Raw genomic sequence first — 26,467 nt, 5'->3', positions numbered from 1 at the left:
CTGAAAAAGAATACAATTTAACCATAAAAGAAACACTTTCTGGTACAACCCAGGAGCATAAGTGGAGGACTACCCTTAAATCTGCACTCTTTGGTGTTGATGCAACAGTTCCTCGTTTACTTAAAACAGATGGTTCTGTCACTCACTGTCCAAAGGAAAAGGCAACCCTTTTGGCAGATGTGTTTGACAGTGTGACGGGCCGAGAGAGGAGTTGTGAACTCAAAGGCAGATTGGAAACGACTGAGTTATATATTAAGGAACACTCTTCTTTATATACAAAACCTCAAGGCAACAGGACATGACATGTTCGAGAGACAGACAATGTTCAGAGCAAAACAGCAGACATGAATTTTCATGTTCGTTTGAGTGCGAGGGAAGAGCGAAGATACAAGCATATTATATACAAAAGGAATTATGTACAATTGTGTGACACACGGTTGGTACATGGCTCCCCCTCTAAAAATGACATACTGAACATGTTAAATAGGTGCCCTGAATCTGGAGAGGTAGTAGTAAAAACTGCGCCGATTAGCGACAGTGAGTGGCTGTAGAAGTTGTTGGTTTGGGTGCGAGCGAGTGGTGGATGATGGGTGGCTGTTGCCGCTCCGGCTCGTCACGGGGTAGGCGAGTGTGTCCTACGGCATTCATAGGCGTGTGTGTCCTACGGCATTCATAGGCGTGTGTGTCCTACGGCATTCATAGGCGTGTCCTACGGCATTCATAGGCGTGTCCTACGGCATTCATAGGCGAGTGTGTCCTACGGCATTCATAGGCGTGTGTGTCCTACGGCATTCATAGGCGTGTGTGTCCTACGGCATTCATAGGCGTGTGTCCTACGGCATTCATAGGCGTGTCCTATGGCATTCATAGGCCTACGGCGTTCATAGGCGTGTATGTCCTACGGCATTCATAGGCGTGTCCTACGGCATTCACGTCAGCTTCGGTTGAAGTTGAATAGATGTCCTCTTCGTCACGAGTGGAGGCGTTGATGGAGGTTTGAAAGTCATGAAGTGGGTTCACATCACGAGGAGAGCCGTCTGCGGCAGGTTGCAGGCGAGTGATACTGGTCATTTTCCCGAGGGTGAGCGAAGCCCTTTGGTCCCCCAACGGTTGTTGAGAGAGCTGAAAAGGCGTTACTATATGGGCGGCTGGCGACGGCGAGTACTGCTGCAGAAGGTATGCGTTGACGGCGTCATAGTAACGATGAGAGGTGGAGGGGAGGGGAGGCGGGAGGAGCGGGTCACTCCGGGGTCACCAATGTGACGGGCCGTGCAGAAGGTATGCGTTGACGGCGTCATAGTAACGGTGAGAGGTGTAGGGGGGATGGGGAGGCGGGAGGAGCGAGTCACTCCGGGGTCACCAATGTGACGGGCCGAGAGAGGAGTTGTGAACTCAAAGGCAGATTGGAAACGACTGAGTTATATATTAAGGAACACTCTTCTTAATATACAAAACCTCAAGGCAACAGGACATGACATGTTCGAGAGAGAGACAATGTTCAGAGCAAAACAGCAGACATGAATTTTCATGTTCGTTTGAGTGCGAGGGAAGAGCGAAGATACAAGCATATTATATACAAAAGGAATTATGTACAATTGTGTGACACACAGTTGGTACATGGCTCCCCCTCTAAAAATGACATACTGAACATGTTAAATAGGTGCCCTGAATCTGGAGAGGTAGTAGTAAAAACTGCGCCGATTAGCGACAGTGAGTGGCTGTAGAAGTTGTTGGTTTGGGTGCGAGCGAGTGGTGGATGATGGGTGGCTGTTGCCGCTCCGGCTCGTCACGGGGTAGGCGAGTGTGTCCTACGGCATTCATAGGCGTGTGTGTCCTACGGCATTCATAGGCGTGTGTGTCCTACGGCATTCATAGGCGTGTCCTACGGCATTCATAGGCGTGTCCTACGGCATTCATAGGCGAGTGTGTCCTACGGCATTCATAGGCGTGTGTGTCCTACGGCATTCATAGGCGTGTGTGTCCTACGGCATTCATAGGCGTGTGTCCTACGGCATTCATAGGCGTGTCCTATGGCATTCATAGGCCTACGGCGTTCATAGGCGCGTATGTCCTACGGCATTCATAGGCGTGTCCTACGGCATTCACGTCAGCTTCGGTTGAAGTTGAATAGATGTCCTCTTCGTCACGAGTGGAGGCGTTGATGGAGGTTTGAAAGTCATGAAGTGGGTTCACATCACGAGGAGAGCCGTCTGCGGCAGGTTGCAGGCGAGTGATACTGGTCATTTTCCCGAGGGTGAGCGAAGCCCTTTGGTCCCCCAACGGTTGTTGAGAGAGCTGAAAAGGCGTTGCTATATGGGCGGCTGGCGACGGCGAGTACTGCTGCAGAAGGTATGCGTTGACGGCGTCATAGTAACGATGAGAGGTGGAGGGGAGGGGAGGCGGGAGGAGCGGGTCACTCCGGGGTCACCAATGTGACGGGCCGTGCAGAAGGTATGCGTTGACGGCGTCATAGTAACGGTGAGAGGTGTAGGGGGGATGGGGAGGCGGGAGGAGCGAGTCACTCCGGGGTCACCAATGTGACGGGCCGAGAGAGGAGTTGTGAACTCAAAGGCAGATTGGAAACGACTGAGTTATATATTAAGGAACACTCTTCTTAATATACAAAACCTCAAGGCAACAGGACATGACATGTTCGAGAGAGAGACAATGTTCAGAGCAAAACAGCAGACATGAATTTTCATGTTCGTTTGAGTGCGAGGGAAGAGCGAAGATACAAGCATATTATATACAAAAGGAATTATGTACAATTGTGTGACACACAGTTGGTACATGGCTCCCCCTCTAAAAATGACATACTGAACATGTTAAATAGGTGCCCTGAATCTGGAGAGGTAGTAGTAAAAACTGCGCCGATTAGCGACAGTGAGTGGCTGTAGAAGTTGTTGGTTTGGGTGCGAGCGAGTGGTGGATGATGGGTGGCTGTTGCCGCTCCGGCTCGTCACGGGGTAGGCGAGTGTGTCCTACGGCATTCATAGGCGTGTGTGTCCTACGGCATTCATAGGCGTGTGTGTCCTACGGCATTCATAGGCGTGTCCTACGGCATTCATAGGCGTGTCCTACGGCATTCATAGGCGAGTGTGTCCTACGGCATTCATAGGCGTGTGTGTCCTACGGCATTCATAGGCGTGTGTGTCCTACGGCATTCATAGGCGTGTGTCCTACGGCATTCATAGGCGTGTCCTATGGCATTCATAGGCCTACGGCGTTCATAGGCGCGTATGTCCTACGGCATTCATAGGCGTGTCCTACGGCATTCACGTCAGCTTCGGTTGAAGTTGAATAGATGTCCTCTTCGTCACGAGTGGAGGCGTTGATGGAGGTTTGAAAGTCATGAAGTGGGTTCACATCACGAGGAGAGCCGTCTGCGGCAGGTTGCAGGCGAGTGATACTGGTCATTTTCCCGAGGGTGAGCGAAGCCCTTTGGTCCCCCAACGGTTGTTGAGAGAGCTGAAAAGGCGTTGCTATATGGGCGGCTGGCGACGGCGAGTACTGCTGCAGAAGGTATGCGTTGACGGCGTCATAGTAACGATGAGAGGTGGAGGGGAGGGGAGGCGGGAGGAGCGGGTCACTCCGGGATCACCAATGTGACGGGCCGTGCAGAAGGTATGCGTTGACGGCGTCATAGTAACGGTGAGAGGTGTAGGGGGGATGGGGAGGCGGGAGGAGCGAGTCACTCCGGGGTCACCAATGTGACGGGCCGAGAGAGGAGTTGTGAACTCAAAGGCAGATTGGAAACGACTGAGTTATATATTAAGGAACACTCTTCTTTATATACAAAACCTCAAGGCAACAGGACATGACATGTTCGAGAGACAGACAATGTTCAGAGCAAAACAGCAGACATGAATTTTCATGTTCGTTTGAGTGCGAGGGAAGAGCGAAGATACAAGCATATTATATACAAAAGGAATTATGTACAATTGTGTGACATACGGTTGGTACAACAGCAAGCAGAAAAATGAGAAACTCGAACTTCCTCATGCCTGTTTTCCCGAGGCTAAACTAACTAGCTTAGCTTTTCGATCTCGTGAAATTAAAGCTCTGTTGATGGACCTTGATGCTTATGGAGATGTAGACCCAAATGGTAGTTTTCCTTTATTCTTTATAAAGACTGCATATTTCTTAGCTCCATAGTTATCTGTTATTTTGCACAATTAACAAGAAGAGGAGCTTTTAGCACTTGTTGAAGAATTGGTAATGTTACTCCACCATGTAAATGTGTTTGTGGTAGCTCAAGTCCAACTGATTACCGCCCAATTTCCATAACTCCCAAATTATCTAAAGTTTTTGAATGTCTTTTGGCAAAACGTCTTAATAGGTTTGTTGAAGGTAATCATCTGTTCCCTAGTTTGCAAGTTGCTTTTCGTAAAGGCCTTGGAGCATGTTATGCCCTTCTTACAATCTCCAATGCTGTACTGAAATCCCTTGATTGTGGTCAGGAAGTTCGTATAATTGGCCTTGATTTTAGTGCTGCCTTGGACCGTGTTAATCATGAGGCCCTTGTTTTCTAACGCAAACAGTTGGGAGTGGGTGGGTCGTTTCTAAGCATTATTACTGAATTTTTAAGTAATAGATTGCAAAGAGTTGTTGTTGATGGGCACCATAGTGAGTATAGGAATGTGATATCTGGTGTTCCTCAGGGTAGTGCTCTTGGTCAATTACTTTTCATACTATATACACATGACATGTGGTTTGGTCTAGAAAACAAGCTTGTTGAATATGCAGATGATGCTACTCTCTCTGCATCAATTCCATCTCCTGTATGTAGATCTGGGGTTGCTGAATCCCTTAATAGAGATCTAGCTAAAATTAGTGCATGGTGCAAATTATGGGGTAGGAGGTTAAATACTAACAAGACTCAAAGTATGATTGTAAGTAGGTCAAGGACCATGGCTCCTCAACATCTGGATCTCAGCATTGCTAATGTTTCTTTAACTTTGTATGACTTTTTTAAAATTCTAAGTGTGATTATTGATAGCAAATTTACTTTTGAGATAAACATTAGGTCTGTGTCTTCTTCAATTGCACAAAAAATTGGCTTATTGAGAAAGTCTTTCAAGATTTTTCGTGATCAATCTATTCTGAAAAATTGTTTTAATTCTTTCATTTTACCTTGTTTCGAGTATTGTTCTCCTGTGTGGTCTTCAGCTTCTGATTCTCATCTTAATTTGTTGGACAGGAACTTACGGTTTATTAGATTTCTTATTCCTGATCTAGATATTAATCTCTGGCACTATTATTCAATTAGTCTATTATGCATGTTGCATAAGATTTTTTATAATTCTGACCATCCTTTACATTCAGATCTTCCCGGACAGTTCCAATCTGTTCGTAATACTAGGTATGCAGTTAATTCTAATAGTCAGGCCTTCTCCATCATGAGGCTCAATACTACACAGTATTCTAGAAATTTTACTCCAGCTGTGACCAAGTTGTGGAATTATCTTCCTAATCAGGTAGTTGAGTCAGTAGAACTTCAAAAGTTCAAACTCGCAGCAAATGTTTTTATGTTGAACAGGCTTACATAAGTCCTTTTATGGTTTATATATGAAATATCTGTTTTAATGTTGTTAATGTTTTTAAAATATTCTATTTTAATTTTCATTATCTATATCGTTTATTTATTTCCTTATTTCCTTTCCTTACTGGGCTATTTTTCCCTGTTGGAACCCTTGGGGTTATAGCATCTTGCTTTTTCAACTAAGGTCGTAGCTTCACTAGTAATAATAATAATAATAATAATAATAATAATAATAATAATATTTTAAATATAATTATATATATATATATATATATATATATATATATATATATATATATATATAAAACCCAGCCACTGTGGGGGGGGGGGCAGCCAGCCTCAACTTGATGCCGGTCCCAAGCCCGGGTAAATGGGGAGGGTTGGCGGCAGGAAAGGCATCCGGCCATTAAAAATTAGCCAAAACAACTATGGTCATTGAGTATAATCAGAATGAAATTAATGCTAGGGCGGTCCCCGTAGGTGACGCATTGGGACTTCACCTGATCCCTCCAAAAAATTGCCAAGGGCTACCCAGTCATGGGTGGACTGGGTTAAGGAGGCAAGCTCAGAGGAAAATATCTGAGGAGAGGAATAGAGTAGCAGCTCTGAATGTGGGGACAATGACTGGAAAAGGGCGAGAGCTGGTTGACCTCATGGAGAGAAGGAAGATTGGAGCGCTGTGCGTGCAGGAGGCCAGGTGGAAGGGAAATAATGCAAGAGAACTAGAGGAAGGTTGTAAATTATATTACAATGGAGCAAATATGGAAGTAAGAAATGGAGTAGGTATGATATTATCGAAAGAGTTGAAGGAAAATTTGATTGGGGTGAATAGGAAAAATGACAGAATTATGAGTTTAAAGCTAGGACTGGGAGCAACCATAGTCAATGTGGTGTGTGCCTATGCCCTGCAAACTGGATGTACAGAGGAGGAGAAGGATACATTCTGGGAGGAGATGGACCAGGAGCTTGGAATAATTCCTTCAAGGGAAAGGGTAATTATAGGAGGAGATCTGAATGGCCACTTGGGAATTAGTAGGGAAGGGATAGAGTGAGTGCATGGAGGTTGGGGTGTGGGTGAGAGAAATGATGGGGGAGAAAAAGTGATTGATTTTGCATTGGCTTTTGACCTGGCAAAGATCAACACCTTCTTTGAGAAAAAGATTAACAGACTGATTACTTACAGTGGCAGTGGCAGGGAGACCCAGATAAATTTGCTGCTGTGTAAGAGAGACCATACGACGGAAGTTAGAAATTGCAAGGTGATAAATGGGGAGATTGTAGATAGGCAACACAGGTTAGTGGTAATTGATTGCAGACCAAGGAATTGTAGGAGAAGTAAAAAAGACGAGAATGGACCCAAAGATTAAGTGGTGGAAATTGAAAGAAGAAGAACTGAGAGTCTTGTTTAAGAAAAGAGTGCTGGAAGCAGTAAGGTTACATGAGGATGTACAAGAATGGTGGACCGAGAATAGTAAAGTGATTCTAAGGATCGGTGAGGAAGTACTTGGAAAATCATCAGGAAGAAGACCCCCAAAATGATAAAGAATTGTGGTGGTGGAATGATGAGGTAAAAGAAAGTGGAAAAAACCATGAAAGAAGCAAAGAAGAAGGCAGATCTATCAGGACAAGAGCAGGATAAAGAAAACTATAAACAAAACTATAAACCAGCAAAGGAAGAAGCAAGAAGAGCAGTAGTAAAAGCAAAGGCAAAGACATTAAATGAAGTCTTATAAAGAGATGGAAACACCAGAAGGAGAGAGGAAAATATTATGAATTGCTAAGGCCCAAGATGCTGCATCTAAAGACCTGATACAGATAAGGCAAATAAAAGATAGCAATGGTATAGTTCTAGCAGAAGAGAATGAAATTAAAAGAAGGTGGAAAACTTTTTTGAAGGACTATTGAATGAGGAAAACCCAAGAACAGTATTTGAAGATGGACTCCCAAACGAGACAATTACCATAGGAGTGACTAGAAGAGAAGTAGAACAAGAAGTAAAGAAGATGCAGGACTGGATAATATACCAGTAGAGGTATGGAAGAGTCTTGGAGAGGAAGGCATAGATATCTTGTGGGACCTGACGCAGAAGATCTTCAATCAGGAAAAGATGCCAGAGGAATGGAGAAGAAGCCTAATCATTCCCATCTATAAGGGGAAGGGAGACATCCAGGAATGTGGCAACTACAAAGGCATAAGCCATACTATGAAAATATGGGAGAAGATCATTGAGAAGACACTCAGAGATGAAACAACAATTGATGAGGAACAATTTGGATTCATGCCTGGAAGATGGACTGTAGAAGCAATATTTGCTTTGAGCCAGATGATAGAAAAACATCAGGAGAAACAGAAAGGACTACATATGGTCTTTATTGACATGGAGAAGGCATACGATCGAGTACCACGTCAGGAGCTGCGGAGATGTATGAGAGAAAAAGGAGTCCCTGAGAAATGGGTAAGAATCACCCAAGATATGTATGAGAGGGCAGAAGCAAATGTTAAGAGCAGTATAGACCTAACAGAAAGTTTCCCAGTGAATGTGGAACTACATCAGGGGTCTGCATTGAGCCCTTACCTATTTTATCTGGTCATGGATGTAGTAACACAAGGTATTAGAGATCAGTCTTCTCGTATATATATATATATATATATATATATATATATATATATATATATATAATATAAATGTGAGACTACATCAGGGGTCTGCATTGAGCCCTTACCTATTTGATCTGGTCATGGATGTAGTAACACAAGGTATCAGAGATCAGTCTCCTTGGTGTATGCTTTTTGTTGATGATGTTATACTGTGTAGCACTAGGCGAGAGGTAGTAGAAGAGAAACTGGAGGAGTGGAGAAAAGAAATGGAAAATAGAGGATTGAAGATCAGCAGAAAAAAGACAGAGTATTTGAGATTGAAAAATAGCGAGAATGGGGAAGTTAGTTTGCAAGGAGAGAGATTGAAAAGAGTTGAAAATTTCAAGTATTTAGGATCGACAGTTGTAGAGGATGGTGGTCTGGGGGCAGAAAGAAACCACAGAATACAAGCAGGATGAAAGAATTGGAAAAAAAGTGCGTGGAGTACTATGTGACAGGAAAATATGGGTTAAGTTGAAAGGTAAAGTGCACAGGACAGTTGTGAGACCGGCAATGATGTATGGAGCGGAGATGTAGGCAATAAAGAAGACAGAAGAGAAGGTGGATGTGGCAGAGATGAGAATATTGAGATGGATGTGTGGGGTGACAAGAAAAGATAAGATACGGAATAAGGTAATTAGGGGTACTACAGGAGTTAGAAAACTATCAGATAAGATCCAAGAAAGTATACTGAGGTGGTATGGTCATGTCATGAGAAGATATGAACAGTATATTGGGAGGAGAGTGATGGAAATGGAGGTACAGGGAACGAAAAGGGGAGAGAGACTGAAGTGAAGGTGGATGTATCAAGGATGACCTTCAATCAAAGGGATTAACCGGTGATGAAGTGTGGGACAGAGGTAGATGGAGAAAGCTGACCAGAAACATCGACCCCACATAGAAGTGGGAAAAGATGTAGAAAAAGAATATATATATATATATATATATATATATATATATATATATATATATATATATATATATAATCTGTTGATTTTTTTGTAAAAGAAAAAAATATTTCTTTTCCTGCAAGAAAACACGAGGAAACCGGCAAGGCAACTCTTCTCTCTTAGGAAAGGCTAAAACTGTGGGACCCTGTGGGGTAATAGGGAGGGTTAGCAATGATTTTTCACTAATTCCCCCTAAGAGAAAATAACAAATTCGGAGGTCATTTTTATTTTTCCTAATGATACAAACCTGGAGCTATTTACCTATAGGGGTATTACTTTCGGCAGAGCTGAAAGACTAGCCATTAGACATTAAGTAAGGGATACCTACCCAACCCACTAAATAGAAGGAGGGGTGGGGGGTAGCTGGCTATCCCACTCACACACACACCTGGGCTGAGCACCCACTTTGCTTGCAGGCAGGACTTCTTGGGGGATATGTGCTGGCGGGCCAATCTGTATAAATACAGTAGCTCCAAGTTTGTATCCTTAGGAAAATATAAATTACAGTAGACCCCAGGGGTACGGCACACCCGGGGTACGGCGTCCCCAGCTTACGTTTTTTTCACATTACGGTGTGGAATACATACGATGTTTTTTCGTCCCCTCGTTACGACATTTTCCCCACCTTACGGCATCGAATTCCAAAATTCAAACGGCGGTTTTTACGCGTACGACTGTGCAAGTCACTATCCTACCACCACGTTCATATGTCACGGCATACGTCACTAAAAAGTTGGTCTGCTATCGGTCGGCGTCATGGCGTCACTAAGATGCCGATAAGCTATTGGCCGAAATCACTTCCACAATGCCTGAGAGAGAAGCTGCCTCTCTCTCTCTTTGTTATACGCGCGGTCAGTTCAGAATCTCGTGTGCGTTTCGTAAAGACTTGATCTCGTGCGAGTACTTGCGATATCGTATTTTTTGTGCATTTTAGTGCTTAATTCTAACTTTAATTCGTTAGCCATGGGTCCCAAGATTGCTAGTGATTTTAAAGGGAGATGTAAGAAGATGATTACTATGGAAACGAAGCTGGAGATAATAAAGAAATACGAAGAAGGCATGCGCATCGTTACCCTCGCTAGTAAGTATGGCCGTAACCAGTCCACGATTGGTACAATTATCAAGAACAAGGAAGCCATTAAAGCAAGTAAGTCTTCTAAAGGCATGACTGTCCTTGCCAGTGGAAGGACCTCAATCAACGACGAGATGGAGAGACTCCTTCTACTATGGATTAAAGAGAAGGAAATCGCTAGTGATACACTCACGCAATTGGTAATTTCGCACAAGGCGAGCGCCATCTTCGCTGATCTCGTGGAAGCCCAGAGGAACGGCAGAGACGAAGGAATGTCGCAGCAAGCCCCGCAAGAGTTCAAGGCTTCTCATGGGTGGTTTGATCGTTTTAGGATGAGGACTGGTATTCACTCAGTCGTCTGGCATGGAGAGGCAGCCAGTTCTGACAAGAAAGCAGCAGAAGAATTCCTCAAGAAGTTTGAGAAATTAATTTCCAGAGAAGGCTACATTTCTCAGCAAGTGTTTAACTGTGATGAAACTGGCCTTTTCTGGAAGAAAATGCCCTGCCGTATATGTATCACAGCTGAAGAAAAGAAACTTCCTGGCCATAAACCGATGAAGGACAGACTTACGCTCACATTTTGTGCAAATGCCAGTGGGGACTTAAAAATTAAGCCCCTACTGGTATACCACTCAGAGAATCCTCGTGCCTTCAAGGCACAAAATATCACGAAGGAGAGGCTCTTGGTATTTTGGAGGTCTAATGCCAAGGCCTGGGTCACGAGGACCATATTTATTGAGTGGATAAACGTCTGCTTCGGTCCTGCTGTCAAGAACTTTTTAGAAGAGAACAATCTTCCTCTAAAATGTCTCCTGGTACTGGACAATACCCCTGTTCACCCTCCTGAGCTCAAGGACATCATTCATCCTGACTTCCCCTTCATCAAGGTTCTCTATCTGCCACCAAACACCACCCCTCTCCTCCAGCCTATGGACCAGCAAGTGATTGCCAACTTTAAGAAGCTTTACACGAAGCATCTGTTCAAAAGATGCTTCGAAGTGACCGAAAGCACTCAACTCACCCTCCCTGAATTTTGGAAGGGGCATTTTGACATCGTTCAATGCCTGAAGATGATCGACAAAGCTTGGAATGAGGTTTCACAGCGCACCTTGAACTCCTCATGGAAGAAACTGTGGCCAGCTGTTGTGGCAGAAGGAGACTTTGAAGGTTTCGATCCCTCAACCGAAGACGAGGCCGTTGATGATCCTGCCCCTGAGGATGATGTTGAGGAAATAATTTCAATCGGGAGGTCCATGGGGCTTGTTGTCGATGAGGCTGACGTCCATAACCTTATCGAGGAGCACAGGGAGGAGCTTATGACTGAAGACTTGAAGGAGTTGGAGGCAATGCAGTTGACCATCATTCAAGAAGAGCACAGCTCAAGTGGTGGCGAGGACGGGGTGGAGACTGAAGAAACGACATCGGCAGAAATAAGGGAAGCTATCGGTTGGTATGAAAACCTTACAAATTTCATTGAAAAAAAACACCCAGAAAAACTTCACACAGGTCGTCTTATGGAGAGTGTTAATGACAAGTATGAGTCATTTTAGAAATATGTTGAGGAATCGTCAGAAACAGGCTTCTTTGGATAGATATTTCTCCAAAAGAGAAGTGTCAGAAAGCAAAGATGATATAAGTGATTCTATTAAAAAAGCTAAAAAAGAGTAATTTTTAAAGTTATAAAAAAAAAGAATCTTAAAAAAAATTCAAGACAAAAATAAAAAAAAGAATTTTTAATCTTAAGTGTTTAATAGTAAGAATAAATTTATTATCAAGTCTACATAACATAATTAGCATTGATACGTTTTTATATCTACCGTCTCCTCCCCCCCTGCTTCCACCCACTACCAGCTCAAGTCACGTCACTCCAAAGGTAAATAAAATTTAATTTTTCCTTTACAGTACAGTATATAATTTTTATTTATACCTGTAATGTTATTTAATTATATACTATACAGTACATGTATATTATATATAAGTATACTGTAGTACAGTGCTTACTATACTATTTTGTTACGTACTAATTTTCAATGATTTTACCCGAGGTTTTGCGCGCATTAGCTATTCTATTGGCCGCCATACGACATTTTCACCATACGATACCAACTCCGGAACGGATTAATGTCGTATGGCGGGAGTCTACTGTACATCCGAATTTGTCATTTGTTCCGTTACTTTATACAAACCTTCGCTATTTATTCATGGCGCGCAGTTGAAGCTTGTGTGCGTGGGCGCACAGGATTAGGTCGTTGGGCACGCGTGGCTGCGGGCGAGAGTTCGCGCGCCCCAGATGTCGTAGGGCACGCGCGCGTAGGAGAGATGCCCCTGGTGCGCGGGCGCGCAGTTGAAGATTGTGTGCGTGGGCCCGCATCTTGCGGGCGCGCGTCAGTATGCGGGCGCACACGGCGCGCGTGCATATCAACTGGAGTTTCCTCTGTATGACATTAGATTGTAACTAGTAGAAACCCCCTGCACCTCGTTGAAAATATCGTGCTATGCACAAATAACCGCCTACGCAAGCTGTGTGCTTGTGATACTAGCAATGTAACAGGTATTGGGGACAAAACAACTTCAGTATTTCTATACTAGGTTACACAAGGGAAATGGCTTTACCTGTAGAGAGGGGAGGTCAGCTTTGCTGAGGATCCTGGTGCTTATTTCCCACGAGAGAAGGTGAAGGAAAGAAAGGAGCCAGTCATTTTTTACTCATTCACCCCAGATTAATCCCAGGTAAACTTAGCCCTCAACCCTTTGCTACTTGTCAATCAAGGAGCCAGAGGTATTTAAACGACTTGTTGTACAGCCACTACAGGATCAATGGAAAATGTTTCCATGCTCCTGTGGGTCACGTCTTGCAGGTAATGAGCAGTGAAGGTAGTTTGACACTTCCACACGCCTGCTTGTAGTAAATGCATCACAGAAAAGTTACAAGCTGGTGGCGTAAGAAAACTTCAAGCTTAATGGAGACACTAAGGTATTGTTTTTTTTTTTTTACTCAAGTATCCACTGCACTAACATCCTAAGAAACCCTCATAGAAAAACTCTAAAAAATCTGATCACAAGCTTGATATCTTTACATCACATCCCCTCAAGTTTCACTTACTATCCACACCACCCTTCACTTTTAAAGTAATATTCATTGTATGTCACAAATATATATAAATTGGCTTGAAATACTCTGATTAGTAAACATGACGAGTTTTCCATCTATGAAGTATCCAACATTATGACAAATTCTGCTCGTGTTCCATAGGAGTTCCATAACTTCATGGCAGATTCTTCACATGGACTGTTCCAAGATCTGCTTTTTTGATGTCCTCACTCAGTCTTTCAAAAGTAGAGGGGAGTCCAAATTGCTCATGTCACCTATCTTTAACAGGCCTCAACACAGGATTCTTCAATTCACACAATTTAACCAGGTGATCGCCACTCTATTTATTGACAATCTACAAACTACAATAAATTTCTAGCATATGATCCCCACTTGGTTCAGGGCACCACTACTCTCAATAAGATTTGGCTTTATCACATATTACTTGGACATATCCAGTCATAGTCTGACCAGCGAAGTAAACAGGTGCAGGATTATGAAACATTACTCCAATTCTAGTTAGCATTGTTACTACTGTATTCAAATGCTTGTGAAAGCTATTCTCTTGCACCTCTACTTGACTCCCCACTGAGAGTAGGGTATTGTTGTCATTATCTGTTAAGAGGAACAAAAACAGCTTAAGTTATTTTTGGGGGGCACTTGAGGCTTAACAAAAATACTGTGAAAAATAACTAACATTGACAATTTTGAAAGTAATAAGTATTTTTCCTAATATACACAAAATTGTAGTTTTTTTTTTTCACACAAACCCTTGTTCATTGCAACACAGTCCTTGACCATGTCTATGGCACACTCAGACCTCCATGGGCCAGTGCAGCCTTGGCCTGGTCCAAAGGGGTTAGGAGTGCCCACAGAATGGAAATCTCTCAGATCACTGGCTCCTCCAACTCCCTCCGTACAGGCTCTTCTTCAAAGCTTAAATACAGCAGAGGAGGTACTACTGGAAGCAATCTACCTGACACTGGATTTGCCCCGAGAATAGTTGGTGTATGACCACACTACTGTTCTTCAATTGTCTCTCAAGGTACTCTTAGTCTCCCCCCTGCATACTGAGACCACTATTATTAAGGTGACTGACCCTGAACCAAATCGTGGAGTGTTCTCCAGGATTGCTCTTCTGTCCTTTAGTCAGGTGGCTAAGATCCAAGGAGATCATCGACAGAACTAATCTGTTATCAAGATGATCTACTTCAGGGTTCCTGCATCTCGAGTTCAATGCTCCTATCTGCCCTATAGGAGATGTTGATCTGACCTGGAAGTGCACCAGGGTTTGGTAGTGAAGCGGAACCCAGACGGCTCAGTAGTCATGGTAGTCACCTTCAATGTCTTGATAGACCTAGTTGCTGGGACACACCTCCAGAATGCTCACTTAGGGATCAGGAAAATGACTGCAATGCTCCGTCGACTTGTTTGGCACAAATCTTTGATTAGTGTAATCAGGGATATGTGCTGGACATGTTGAGAATGTCAAACTTGCAAGGTTTCAAGAGAGGTGGTTGCCCTGCCAACCTTGAAGATAGTGACCTCTTCTCCTTTTGAATTGGTTGCAATGGACCTTATAAGTTTCCCAACAACCAGTACTGATTTTATTTGGTGTCTGATGGTACTTGACCATTATTCCAAGTGGGTGACGGCAGTACCCATAAGGAATAAGAAGAGCAGTACAATATGCCAGGCACTTGAAGACTGAGTTTTTCTTGTTATTCCTAGTGTTCCAGTCCTGATATTGACTGATAATGGCCCTGAGTTTATTTCCTAGGATTTTACTGAGTTGTTGGAGTGGTGCAATGTTGTATATGTGAAAACAACTCCATATAAACCCTCTAGTAATGGTGCAGTGGAGCGGGTGATCTGTACCATTAGTGAGTTACTAAGGGTGATTTCTGGGGAATCTAGGAAATGGGACCAGTACTTATCCCGAGCAGTTCTCAGCTAAGACCATTCCCACCACACTGAGATTGGCTGTACTCCAGCTGAGAACATACTGAAGGGTGCTCACAATGTTGACAGTATTCCGTTGCTGTCAGCAGAAATGAAAGACCCATGAGCTGAAGGACATCTTCGGTACAAACCGTTTAAGGAAGGTTCCCTGATTTTTAAGAAGGTGCACCAGTTGGGACACCTGCTGACGAACAAGCTCATCCCCAGGTTTGAGGGGGTATTCCATGTTACTAAAGTATACGAGAATAAGGTCACCTATGAGCTGCAGAAAATGCATGATGGTGAACTGGTAAAAGCTCACCATATCCAGTTAAAGGCCTGGCTTGAACCTCCAGTCTACCTTAGGAGGTACTTTCTCTGGTATCCAAGGGGCCCTGACCCTGTAACTGACTCAGAATAGTACAGGATTTGTCGATGATAGTTCGACTTCCTCTGAAGTCTCTGAGAGTTCTGGTTCTAGTAGTGAGGGTGACTCCTATGGGGTGGCTGCAATAGTCGCATCATACCTTTTGTCTCGGGATTGTACCAAGTCCCGACGACAAAGGAAAAGTTATCGTCCTACGAGAACTATTACTCAGCCTAAGTCAATTCTTAAGCCAGCTAGGACTTTTACTGAGACTCCTGTATTGAAGCCTGAATTGTTTCGAGATCGTGTGGTCCTCCGTCTGTGGGAGAAAAGGCCCACTGAAACGTGTGAAACCACAATTTTGACTCCCGAATTGGTGGTTCACTCTCCTGTGCCTGAATTTCCTACACCCCGATTCTAAGCCTCCTCTTTCCAAGAGGAAGGTGTCGTTAATCTTCCAGGGAGTTGGGAATTCTGAGAAGTTTCAGGCATTCCGTTGTTGGAACCACTTTCTGTTGGTGCTCGCGCGCGGGAGACTGCTGATGCGCATGCGGGCGATTGCGAGGGAGCGCGCGCAGGAGACTGTGGGCTCACAGGAGCTTGCGCAGGAGACTGATTACGCGCGCGGGGGTGAATGTTCGCGCGTGTGTGGGCGCGCAGGATCAGGCTGTTGGACACGCGTGCGTGTGGGCGAGAGTTCGCGCGCCCCAGAAGATGTCGTAGGGCACGCGCGCGTAGGAGAGATGCCCCTGGCGTGCGGGCGCACAGTTGAAGCTTGTGTGCGTGGGCGCGCAGGATCCGGTCGTTGGACACGCGTGTGTGCGGGCGAGAGTTCGCGCGCCCCAGAAGATGTCATAGGGCACGCGCGCGTAGGAGAGATGCCCCTGGCGCGCAGGCGCGCACTTGAAGCTTGTGTGCGTGGGCGCGCATCTTGCGGGCGCGCGTGCGTATCCTTGCCCAGATCCGAAGATTGTGGGCGCGCAGGAGAGATGGCTGTGCATGGGCGTTGGCGTGCGGGAGAGCGCTGGCGCGCAGGAGAGCACTGGCGCGTAAGAGAGCACTAGCGCGCAGGAGAGCACTGGCGCGTAAGAGAGCGCTAGCGCGCAGGAGAGCACTGGCGCGTTGGCGAGCACTGATGGAAGGGAGACCGCTGGCGCGCAGGAGAGCGCTGGCGTGTAAGAGAGCGCTAGCGCGCAGGAGAGCACTGGCGCGTTGGCGAGCACTGATGGAAGGGAGACCGCTGGCGTGCTGAAGGTTGTTGGCACGCATGAGGTTGATGGCGCGCAGTGGTGCGCAGGTGAGAGCTGGCGAGCAGGTGAGCGCTGGAGCGCAGGTGAGCACTGGTGCGCTACCCAAGGCAAAGCCTGGCGCACAGGAGAACGCTGGCGCGCATGTCCATCATGGCGCATAGGGGAAGTATGCGCACGATGGCACTTACGCCCTTGATGCCCTGAAACCGGGTTCGGTGCCTGACGAGCATGGTAGTCAGGTTTTGTGGGCGCGTAAAGCGCATCAGCTCTCAGGAACGGCGACGGCAGGTCAGCAGGTCTGTCGGGTGGAAGGTCGACGTGTCCTTTGAAAGGACGACCTTCCACCGAAGGGGATCGCGAACGATCCGCTGAGAGGTCCAGGACCATAGCAGGAACAGTCGGTGAACATTGACGAGGCTCCTCTGCGGCGGACTGCAACGACGTCGATGAACCAAAGAGGCGCCTCCTCACCGCTTTAAAAGGTGAAGGAAAGCCTCTCTGGGAAAGGGGAAGGCGAGCCTTGCGATGGATGTGCCCTCTGGGGGCCGTTGGATCAGCAAGCTGACCTTCTGCAGTCCTCCGAAGAGGAGTCTCTGTAAGTGAACTCCCTCGAGGGGGAGAAACACCAGCAGGAGAGACTGTTGGACTTAGTTTCTCCCTCGTTGGTTGAGCAGGAACGGGAGAAACTAAGCCTTCAGCTACTGCGGGATGTGAAAAGGCAGAGGTATTAGGAGATACCGCATTGGATACCTCTGACACCACAACGTCTACAATTGACAAAGGATCAACCTCTGCCAAAGTCGGCGATTGCTTGACAGCAGCACCCAATCGGATGATGTCAAGGAGAGCTTCCTTGGAAGGCGAATCCTCGAGCCCCAAGGAAGACCAAAGCTGAAATAAATCGGTTAATGACACATCCTCCCCCGGGGGGAAAGGTGGAGCTGCCTCGCTAGGGGAGGCAACGCCGTCTCTCGAACCCCGAGTTTGGAAAACAGAACCACAGTCTACACTACTACTCGATCGTCTCTCGAAAAAGACCAATCGAGTGGGAGCTTCGGAGGAGGTTTGGGCAACGGAAGAAGAGTCCTTGGGTTTTTCTCCTTTCAAAGAAACCTTCGAAGGAGAAATATCCCGGCTGGACTTCTTCTTACGTCGCCGAGAAAACCTCTCCCACTAGGAGGTAGACCACTCCCTAAATTCCCCACACTTATTATTACTATCACACCGTTGGCCTCTACAGTAAGGGCAAAGGGTGTGAGGGTCTGTCTCGACCGCCGACATGAATGTTCTGCAGGGGCGGTCGGGTAATCCAGGACAGGTGCGCATAATCGCAGAGGCCAACTTCACACAAACCTGTCAAAGAAAAAGCAAAAAAGCATTAATGGCTGCCAAGAGAGAGGCGAGGATGAGAGAGGACACGTCCATCTACCATCCGAGCCGAGAGCAAAGTGAGCTCAAGCACAGGTGTGTGAGGGGGGGTGGCAAGCTACCCTCCCCTACCCCCGCTAACTAACGGTGTGGGTAGTAAACCCTCATTAAATTTTAATGGCTCGTCATTTCAGCTACGCTGAAAGTAATACCCCTATCAAATAGCGTGGTTTGTATGTCAGTTACGGAACAAATGAAGGTTGGAGGACGAATGTTTCCAGACTTCTTCTATGTTTACATATCCTGTCCAATACGAGGCCGCCATTTTGCAAACCTCACAAGTGGAATTAACATCGCACCTTTTTCCCCTGCCTTAATAAAGCCATTAGCTGCTAGAGTGTCTCATTACTATACATACATAATAGAGGCCTAAGTCTATTAGAAAGAAATAAAAGAAGAAATTTTTCAGTTTGGGGGGGTAAAAGTCAATATTAACTGAGCTTTGAGAGAAAAGAAATAAGAACATCAGATGAGTATAGAAATAAAAAATTTTACCACTAAAATTTTATTTTTACCCCGAGAACAACATATCCATATACCTACATTATAGTACTAATGTACAGTACTGCTCTTGAATTGCTTCGAGTATATTACATTGGCTAAAAAGCAGATCAATTTTGTGAATTTCCCTCTCTAACAACTGAAATTGTAAACTAAAAGCCTTATACTGTAACCTGATTGTAGTGACAAGCCATTGTTCTCTAGTCTTGGGTAGTGCCACAGCTTCTGTACCATGGCCTTCTACTACTGTCTTGGGTTAGAGATCTCTTGCTTGAGGATACACTCGGGCACACTATTCTATCTTGTTTCTCTTCCTCTTGTTATTTTGAAGTTTTTATCCTCGTGTTATTTTTAAGTTTTTATAGTTCATATGAAAGATTTATTTTAATGTTATTATTGTTCTTAAACTTCTCTTGCAATTTTTCCTTATTTCCTTTCCTCACTGGGCTATTTCCCCTGTTGGGGCCCTTGGGCTTATAGCATCCTGCTTTTCCAACTAAGGTTGTAGCTTAGCAAGTAATAATAAAAATAATAATAATAATAATAATAATAATAATAATAATAATAATAATAATAATAATACAGAAGCTATTGCAAACCTACCCAGGGAGACCTCAAGTACGGCTGCAATGATAGTGAAGTATTGTCATTTAACTCAAAGCACCATTAAAGACTTTTGTTGTATACTACCAATTTTACAGTTTTTATTAAATTGGCTGAGCTTTAGAACAACTGGAACCTATACAGTATCTCTCAGCTTTACAATATTGACTGGTATGGAATAGGGAAATTTAATTCTTCAAAATTATTCCTTTTTTCCTTGCCGATTTCATATTTGCAAAAAAATTCAAGAACCTAACTTCCAGCAACTGAAATAGCACTAACAAGAATTATCTGCAAAGTTTATTTACATTAAAAAAAAGAGAGTACCTTAAACATTACAGGGTCGTAATTCTTTATTTATCACTCAATATATATGCAAAGCAAAAACAAAATTGATACTGCTGGACAGCAAACACTACTTGAGCGCATTTGCCAAGTTATTGAACTATTCAGAAAACTATGTTCTTTCACTTCCTCTGCATTTCAACACTAATTATGGCAAAATACACCTTTGATAATCATGTAGATAGCTTTCAGATGATGCATTTTGATACAGTACTAGCAATGTAAAATGTGCTGTAATGGCAACAGATGCAAAACTAGTTTTTACTTGTGTGTAGGCATGTACAGCCTCAATATCAGAAGGTATCATTTTTTTCTTTATTAGTCAATATGTTTGAGATTACAATTTTATTATTATACTATACATCATCCACATTTAAAGAAAAAATCACCACAGCACACATTAATTAAAATATACACACTTTTTACATGATTGAAAAAAAAGGATTGTCTCAAAACATCTTACCTATGTATGTCAGAAAATCATCCTCTTCATATGGCAGTCGTACAGTCTCTGTTTCAAGGCCTGAAGACATCTTGATTGCAAGTGAATACCCTTCATTTCCTCTGTACAAATTGACTACTAGACAGTTAAGACTTTCCCGTTTAACTAATTTCTCCAACAACTTGTGTGTCAAACTGATGCTCTGCAAATTTGTGTATGCTTAGACAATTTAAAGATAAAATGACAAATTTGGAGATAATTTGTATTTTGCCTAAGGACACAAACCTTAGGTATTTATTAGGGCATTACTTTTGGCGAAGCTGAAACGATGAGCTATTAAAATTTTGCAAAGGTTTACCACCCGACCCGCTAGTTAGTGGGGTTATAGGGGTAACTAGCTACCCCCCTTCACTCACATACTTGTGACTGAGCTCACTTTGCTTGGAGGTAGGACTTCAAGGTGGACAAGGTCGGCGGGTAAGTTTGCACAAATAGCTCAAGTTTTGTATCGTTAGGAAAAATAGAGATTATTTTGAAATTTTGTCATTTATTTTCCATAACTGGAATACAACCCTACGCTATTTACTAGGGGTGACTCACCCATCAGGGGGGTGAACGTCTCTGCCAATCTGGCTTTTTGGCTTTACCCGGGGACTACTTTTCTTTCTTGAGTAGGTCAGTACCAAAAATAAGGAGTCCCTAACATCTCGCTAAAACCTTGCTATGCAAGGTCTGTGGCCTAGACAAGCTGTGTGTTGAGATAAGTAGTGTGACTGTGGGACATTGTATGAAAAACTGTTGTAACCAAGACTTTTCCAATACCACCTTGCAAGGGTATGGGGACGCAGCAGTATTGACACAATGCTAGGTACACAAGGAAGCATGCTTTACCTACAGTGGCTGAGGTCAGCTTGTGCAGAGAACCCAGGATGCTGCTTTCCCCAAGAGATGAAGAAAAGTAAAGAACTAGTCATTCCTTTTCATTCAGGCAGACTAAAACCAGATAACAGTGCCCTAAACCTTCTGCTACTTGTCCAATAAGGAGCCTGAGGTATTAGACCAGCTGTTGTGCAGCCACAACAGGGCTGATAGAAAATGTATCAAGCCTCCTGTGGGTTATGTCTTACAGGTAGTGGGCTATGAAGGTTGTTTGTTGCTTCCACACCCCAGCCTGTAGAACCTGTGTCACGGAGTAATTTCTCTTGAAGGCCAGCGACATAGCTACGCCTGACATCGTGGGCCTCTGGGACAACATGACTAAGGAGGATCTGGACTTAGCGTTTGCTCTATGACCTTGCAAATCCATGCAGAAATGGTGTTTTTGGTGATCCTCCTCTTGTTCCTTCCAGAGCTGACGAAGAGTACAGGCACTTGGGGGCTGGCTGCTGCCGTTCTCTCAAACTCCTTACTGGGCAAAGTAACAGATGATCTGGGTTGTCTGTTATAGAGCGGAGAATCGTTATCCGGAACGAGTTGAATCTAGGATCCGACAACCCTGGATTCTGAGTCTTGGCAACAAACCCAAAAACAAAGCTGAACGTTACCTTTATCCATCCCCTTTAATGGGTGATGTTGTATGAGAAACCATGCAGTTCACTGACTTATTTGGCCTAAGCCAAGGCGAGCAGGAACACAAGCTTCAAAGTCAGGTGGCGGTCTGTTGCCTGGCGTAGTGGTTCGTAGGGAGGTCTGTTTAGAGACCGGAGAACTCTAACCACGTTCCACAAGGGAGGTCTCACTTCCGACTGAGGACAGGTAAGTTCGTAACTCCGTATGAGAAAGGAAAGTTCTAGCAATGAGGCGCAATTCCTCATGCAAATGCACGAGAACTCCGCTATTGCTTGAATAGTGGCATCAAGTGGAGAGATACCCCTTCCCTGATACCAACAACAGAAGACATGCCACTTTGCCTGGTAGATTGCTGCAGATGACTTCCGCAAGTATCCAGATATCCTCTTCGCAACTTGTTGCAAAAATCATCTCTGAGTGAGGTACTGAATAGTCTCCAAGCGTGAAGTTGTAGCAAGGCTAAGGCTTTGTGGTAGATGCTTATGTGTGGTTGTCTGAGTAGATCGCGTCGTGGAGGAAGTTCTCTAGGGGGCTCCGTCAGGAGCTGCTGAAGGTCTAGGAACCATTCCGCATGATGCCATAGCAGAGCTATGAGGGTCATTGAGTGGTTGACCGAAGTTCTGGTCTAGTCAAGTACCCTTATCATCACATAGAACGGGGGAAAGGCACAAACATCGATGTTGTCCCATCGTTGTTGTAATGCATCTTGCCAGAAAGCCTTGGGGTCTGGGACTGGGGAGCAGTACATCGGAAGCCTGAAGTTCAGGGCCGTTGCGAAAAGATCCACTGACAGAGAACCCCACAAAGTCAGCCCTTTGTTGGCTACTAGATGATCCAAAGACCATTCGTCGGTACTCACTATCTGAGATGTTCTGCTCAGATTGTCGGCGGGCACATTCCTTTTGTCTGGAATGAAGCGGGCTAATAGTGGTATCGAGTGGACCTCGGCCCACCTCTGTATTTCTACTTCTAGATGGGATAGGGGCTGCCTAAAATTACTTCCTTGTTTGTTGATGTAAGCCACTACTGTGGTGTTGTCGCTCATCACCACCACTGAGTTGCCCTCCAGGAACTGATGGAACTGTTGAAGGGCCAGAAAGACACCCTTCATGTCTAAGAGATTTATGTGGAGGTACCTTTCAGACTTTGACCAAAGGCCCAAGATCGTGTAGTGCAGCACATGTGCCCCCCACCCTTCTTTTGATGCATCTGAGAACAACATCAAGTCCGTGGAGAGGACAAGAAGATCTATGCAACTCCGAAGATTCCTGTCTGCCACCCACCACTCGAGGTCCAACTGTTCCTCTGGTCCCATGATGATCAGAATGTCTGGGGAATTGAAAGCCTGATTCCACCTGGACTTTAGTCGCCACTGGAGGGATCGAATCCTGAGGCTGCCATTGAGAATTAGAAGAACCAAGAATGATAGGTGTCTGAGGAGATATAGCCACTTCTTGGCCGGGAGTTCTTCTCGTCTGAGAAAAGATCTTGCGACCTTTCTCAGCCTCATTATCCTATCGTCTGATGGAAAGGCTTTGTGGAGAATGATGTCTAAAATAATTCCCAAGTATACCAGTCTCTGAGTGGGAAGAAAAGGACTTCTCGAGGTTTACCATGATTCCCATGTCTTGGAAAAGCCTCAGAAGTTTGTCTCGGTGCTAAAGAAGGGATGCCACGAAGTCTGCTAGGATCAGCTAGTTGTCCAGATAATGGAGGAGACGGATGCCGATCCTGAGACACTAGAGTGAACATTCTGGTGAAGACTTGGTGTGCTGTGGAAAGACCGAAGCACAGTACCCCGAACTGGTATTTCCTGTGGTCTAGGCAGAATCTTAGGTACTTCCTTGAAGATGGATGGATTGGGATCTAGAAGTATGCGTCCTTTAGGTCCAGTGTGCACATGAAGTCCTGTGGTCTTATTGCTTGTCTGACTGTGCCTACCATCTCCATGCTGAACGAAATCTGTTTGACAAACTTGTTCAGAGTCGATTGAAGAAGCCTGGGGAGTCGTCAAGGACCTCCTGGAGAGCGCCCTTCTCCAACATGGTCTGGACTTCTGCTTGAAGGGCTAACCCCTTTGCTGATCCCATTGCAAAGGAATCTATCATTACTGGATCCTTCATCAGGGGAGGGAGAGATGACATGAACGGGATGCGATACGATGAACGAATCACGGAGACTATCCAGGGATTGGCCCCGAGTTGCTTCCACTTGTTCAAGCAACTTTGCAGGTATCCCATTACAGGTGGACTGCCTATCCTAGCGTTTGCAGCCTCGGCCGCTCTCTTTAGGATATTTTACTCCACTGGAGGACTTTGATCCTTTCTTGTTTTAGGTAGGAAAGGGTTTTTAAGAAACCACTTCCTTCGCTGCTGTCTTGTTCATCCCTAGGCCACTCTTTAGTCCCTGAGACAAGGGTAAGGCTGCACTGTACTTCGTGGGATTTAGAGTGCCGAAGACACAGTCTAAGACTGTCTCTTTCCCCTCCTGGGGGGGTATCTCTGGGTCAGAAAGCCCGTTGAGAACCCTCATTAGAGTTAGAACCTGCCAGAAGGCGTGTTCTGACTCCTGTTTCCCCTCTGAAGTGGGACTGACAGCGAAGTCTCCCTCATCCACCGCTGACAGCTCATCTCAGGGTGGGTCGCGGTCGTCTAGGGTGGCTGACTGTCCTGACCCTCTCTGCGGGTCTGGCAGTCCTCAAAGAGGACTTCGACATCGTTTTGGAGTCTTTCGACTCCTTGTAAGGATGAAGGTAAGCTTCCAGCATGGAAGGCCTGGATAGTCTGGACTTCCTGGTCGCTTCCGGAGACGTGATGGTCTCATCCCGAGTGTCTTCCTCCGAAGGTGGCAGCAAGGAGACTGGGACAGGTTCCTCGCGATATTCCCTTGGCTGTGGTGGCGGTGAGCCAGGAAAGCGAGTGGAAGAAGAACCGCGGAGGTTCGACCTTGTCTTTGATGGCCTAACAAGAGTCAGTTTCACCCTTGATAAAGAATCTAACTCTGGGACTCCTCTTTTCCTTTTCAGGGGAGAGACAGCTGAGGCCCTTTGATGTGCGTCTGCTGGAAACAATGACTGTTGGAGGTTCTCAGAGGCTTCTGAGGTGTGGGATGAAAGGGTAGGCCCAAAAGCTTCCACAACTGCCCTGACAATGGCTCCAAACCAGGGCTGCTTGCTGATATTGGTGCTCTCCGACAGATCCCCAGAAGGGAAGGAAACCGAAGGTTCCCTTTGAGTAGTCTTATCAGGAACCTCTGGATTACGTGGGTCCGCCTTAGGCGCCGGTAGTTTTGGGATCTTAAAATCCCCAAAAGTGACCTTTTCCTCTTTCCCTGGTGGACGCGCTGTTATGTGTTTGCGGAGAGGGGAATGGGGCGACGGTGATCTGTGAAATGGGACTCTGCCCTTCCTCGGAGAGAGGACCGATGGTCTGGAAGGCGATAACCTACTTTTCCGCTCCTGTTCCTTCCCTTTGTGGTCACCTACCTGTGCCTCCATAGAATAACGTGACTTCTTGGAAGTCAGTGGAGGATGGTGGTTACTGTTGTCCTGTCTGTGCTTCATGTTGTGGTGCATGCCTGGGTGCTGGAGAGCATTTACACGTTGGTGAGAGTCGCTTTGCTGGTGAAGACTGACGCAGAGGAGAACTCCGAAGAGTAGGCGAACGCTGACGAGCTGGCGATCGTTGCCGAGTTGGAGAGCATTGACAAGTCAGCAAAGGCTGACGTTGTGGCGATTGACGTGTTAGATGGCATTGAGGTTGCACCACTCAACGACCAGAGAACGTCGACGCAGTGAACGCTGACGCTTAGGTGACTACTGATGTAGAGAGCGCTTCTGCTTAGGTGCACTTAAAGCGGTAACCTCTGGAGGTGATTTAAGCGAAATTGGGCGGTGGACAGCAGGTGCGCAGCCGGGCGAACGATGTTCTGACGTGACGTGTTGCTTAGGGGAACGTTGGTGAGAGGTAGAAGCCCGAGGCGTTGGCAAGTAACACGTTGGCTGGTGATGGTCGGCAGAAGCATAACAAACAGGATCATCGGGACGCACAGATGAAGTATGCATAAGTGATTGGCAAGCAGGCGATTGATACGCAGGCGACTGACGAGCAGGCAGATGACGAGCAGGCAGATGACGAGTCGGTGAATGACGAGAGGTAGGGAATCAGGAACCAGGAGAGGGAGCAGGAAGTCAGCAGTTGGCAAGACGAAAGCTTACGACCAACTACATGATGGTCTGGCGAAAGGATGTGTCCTTCAGAAGGACGAACATCCTCCAAAGGGGATCGCGTTCAATCCTCAGGCGTGGAGTCCTGAACCGAGGTTCGAGGACTAGCAGCTGTATCGGCAGAAGAAGGTCCGAAGGCAGGCAAAGGTCGGGAACCAGGCAACGTCAGACGAGAAGGCTCCTCTGAGGAGGAGGGCTGCGAGGAAAGCTAACGAGCCAAAGAGGCGTCTCTTCACCATGGCGAAGGAGCACCTCTAAGGCAAAGAGGATTGCGAGCATGTCACGAAAAACGACCACAATGATGCCCTCTAGGGGTAGGAGGATCAGCAAGCTGACCGTCAGCAGCAGTCCTCCGAAGAGGAGTCTCTATGAGCGAACTCCCTCGGGAGGGAAAAACACTCACAGGAGAGACATGCCTAGGACTTTGCTCCCCCTTCGAAGGATGTTCAGCAATAGGGGAAGCGCAGTCTTCGGCAACGGCAGGAGAAGTATTAGAGGAAGGAA

General features: G+C 45.6%; 1 protein-coding gene across 5 annotated transcripts in view; it reads right to left on the bottom strand.

The window, feature by feature from the left end:
• Positions 1–26,467, bottom strand: part of LOC137651745 (transcription factor SPT20 homolog) — a 589,276-nt gene that overhangs the window by 508,022 nt on the left and 54,787 nt on the right. For all 5 annotated transcript variants that reach the window (XM_068384967.1, XM_068384977.1, XM_068384972.1 and 2 more), the window contains exon 3: positions 20,191–20,371. In XM_068384967.1, coding sequence (XP_068241068.1) covers positions 20,191–20,371 — 181 coding nt within the window. The remainder of the gene's footprint in view (positions 1–20,190; positions 20,372–26,467) is intronic.

This window comes from Palaemon carinicauda, chromosome 1, assembly GCF_036898095.1.
Source record: "Palaemon carinicauda isolate YSFRI2023 chromosome 1, ASM3689809v2, whole genome shotgun sequence".
Lineage (NCBI taxonomy): Eukaryota > Metazoa > Arthropoda > Malacostraca > Decapoda > Palaemonidae > Palaemon > Palaemon carinicauda.
Note: the sequence above shows the minus strand (reverse complement) of the source record. Positions and strands in the feature narration are given on the sequence as shown.